The 2,079-nt window shown below is 36.8% G+C and overlaps 1 protein-coding gene across 1 annotated transcript in view; it reads left to right on the top strand.

Annotated features, from left to right (window-relative positions):
• CAND1 (cullin-associated and neddylation-dissociated 1) overlaps positions 1-1,289 on the top strand; it is a 21,609-nt gene extending 20,320 nt beyond the window's left edge. Inside the window, exon 14 of the mRNA XM_009695149.1 lies at positions 596-1,289. Within this exon, the coding sequence (XP_009693451.1) occupies positions 596-820 (225 nt within the window). The 3' untranslated portion in view covers positions 821-1,289. The remainder of the gene's footprint in view (positions 1-595) is intronic.
• The last annotated feature ends 790 nt before the right edge of the window (positions 1,290-2,079 follow it).

Consider the following 2,079-nt stretch of genomic DNA (forward strand, 5'->3'; position numbering starts at 1 on the left):
GCTCTTGTCTTGATACGCCTGCATGCACTAAGAGTCATTTAATGCCTGATTTACCTTGCTTTTCCATTACTGTAGTCTGTTACATTTCACATCAAGAAATTTGACTGCTTTTAATGATAATTTTGTTTGTATCACTGAAACATCTTTGAGAATTATAACAGAAGTTTAAGCAGTTATTCTAACGAAAGTCAACTTTTAAAAAAAGTTCTATTCTCTAGGAGCTGGAAGTACTGTGATAATACCAGTTTAATGTTATTTAGTGACCCTCCTAGCTCCAGGTTGGCTGCTATGATTGTTTTGATTTGGTAATTGACTTGGTAGCTTACAACCTTTTTCTGCAGTATTCAATACTTTCAATACCTTGCAGTATTCAAGTTTTGGTCTATCAGTAAACTGCTGGTAAAAAGTCTGCTAAAAAGTAGATTTTTGAGGTTTTTTTTGTGTTTGGGTTTTTTTAATAGATTAGGTCATTTTGAAAGCTGTGCGAAGTGGTAATATGAAAGGAAATCGATCTTTGTAAGATACGGTTTTTTTAAGGTGGGTGTAGAGGGAGAGTTAAGCAGCAGTTTCAAACATATTTTCTTTTTTTGCCTAGGTAAAGGCAAACTCAGTGAAACAGGAGTTTGAAAAGCAAGATGAACTGAAACGATCTGCTATGAGGGCAGTAGCAGCGCTTCTAACCATTCCAGAAGCAGAGAAGAGTCCATTAATGAGTGAATTTCAGTCACAGATAAGCTCTAACCCTGAGCTGGCAGCCATCTTTGAAAGTATCCAAAAAGATTCATCATCCACTAACTTGGAATCAATGGACACTAGTTAGATGTTTGTCCAAAATGGGGACCATTATGTTGAACCATATGATGCACTGAATTGACAGGTTATGAGTAAGAAACAGAAAAAGTATCTAATCTACACATTGTTCCACTTTATTTACCTTTATGGAGACAGTTGGCTTTTCCCATTGTTGCTTTTCTAGCATTTATTCCAGAAATGTATTTCCATAATCCAGAGTTTGTTAACCACTCTTGTTTTAGTGGATTTGGCCACATTTGGGAATTAAAAAGTTGGCGCATGGTATATGGAAATAGGTTCCAACATCCATTTGCCCTGTAATGTTTAGGATTAAAATGTCAAAATTTTGTGACCATGATTTTTTTTCTTTTATTCACTCTTTCTACTTGTAAACAAAAAAGGGGGGAAGGTGGGACTCAAGCATCCAGGTGCACCATGTTTTTGTATAACTTTTTATTCTTTGTTGTTTCAGCTTCATAAATTGGTTTGGCTGGCAGTTGAATTCTGTGTAAGATTTATTATATTAAAGAGAGGGATTGGGCACAGTTCAAAAAAGACAAACATAAATGTCATTTTAAAGGTGTGGGGATTAGAAAACAAATATCCCTGTTGTGCACACTAATTTTGCATGAGCAAGTTTACAAATATATATTGTCTGTAAAACAGCATGTGCAGTTTATTCGTAATGCAAGTTAAAATAAGTTCTACTGTATCAGTGCAGTTTTCAGATATTTTGACATACAGACCATTCATACAGGAAGGGACGAATGAAGGTTGGTTGTCTTCACTTGGCTTTTTTTAAATGCCAGTAGTATGACCCTGCAGATGTTCTTAGAGTAAACATGGCAGTTCCTGCAGTTTTCATGGTTTTTCATTGCCAAAGGCTGGATCCCCTGGAATTGAGGTGGACAAACTGGAAGATCGGAGGGAAATAGAATGAGGTGGAGGTAAAATGAGCAGGGAACAATAGCTGCTCAGTGGCTCCTGAACTCTGGATTCAATTTTGCTTTTGTTACAAAAGTATGAAAGGAAGTTTCTTCAGTGGCATCTACCTCCTGTTCTTCATCCAACAGCTTTTGTTAAGGCGCTAATATATGGTATTACCTAGCCAAGTATTGCCAGAACATAATTTTGTGCCTGTCAGAATGTTTTCTGGCACATGGAACCACCAGTAGATTGCAGTGCTGCAAGTGTCATACAGTATTCTGGCAAGATAGGAAACAGGGAATGGTCGTAAGACTGGAGAGAGATAGAAAGCAAACAGACAGAAATAAAAAAATCTGCCAT

Source organism: Cariama cristata, unplaced genomic scaffold (genome assembly GCF_000690535.1).
Source record: "Cariama cristata isolate BGI_N322 unplaced genomic scaffold, ASM69053v1 scaffold14372, whole genome shotgun sequence".
Taxonomy (NCBI): domain Eukaryota; kingdom Metazoa; phylum Chordata; class Aves; order Cariamiformes; family Cariamidae; genus Cariama; species Cariama cristata.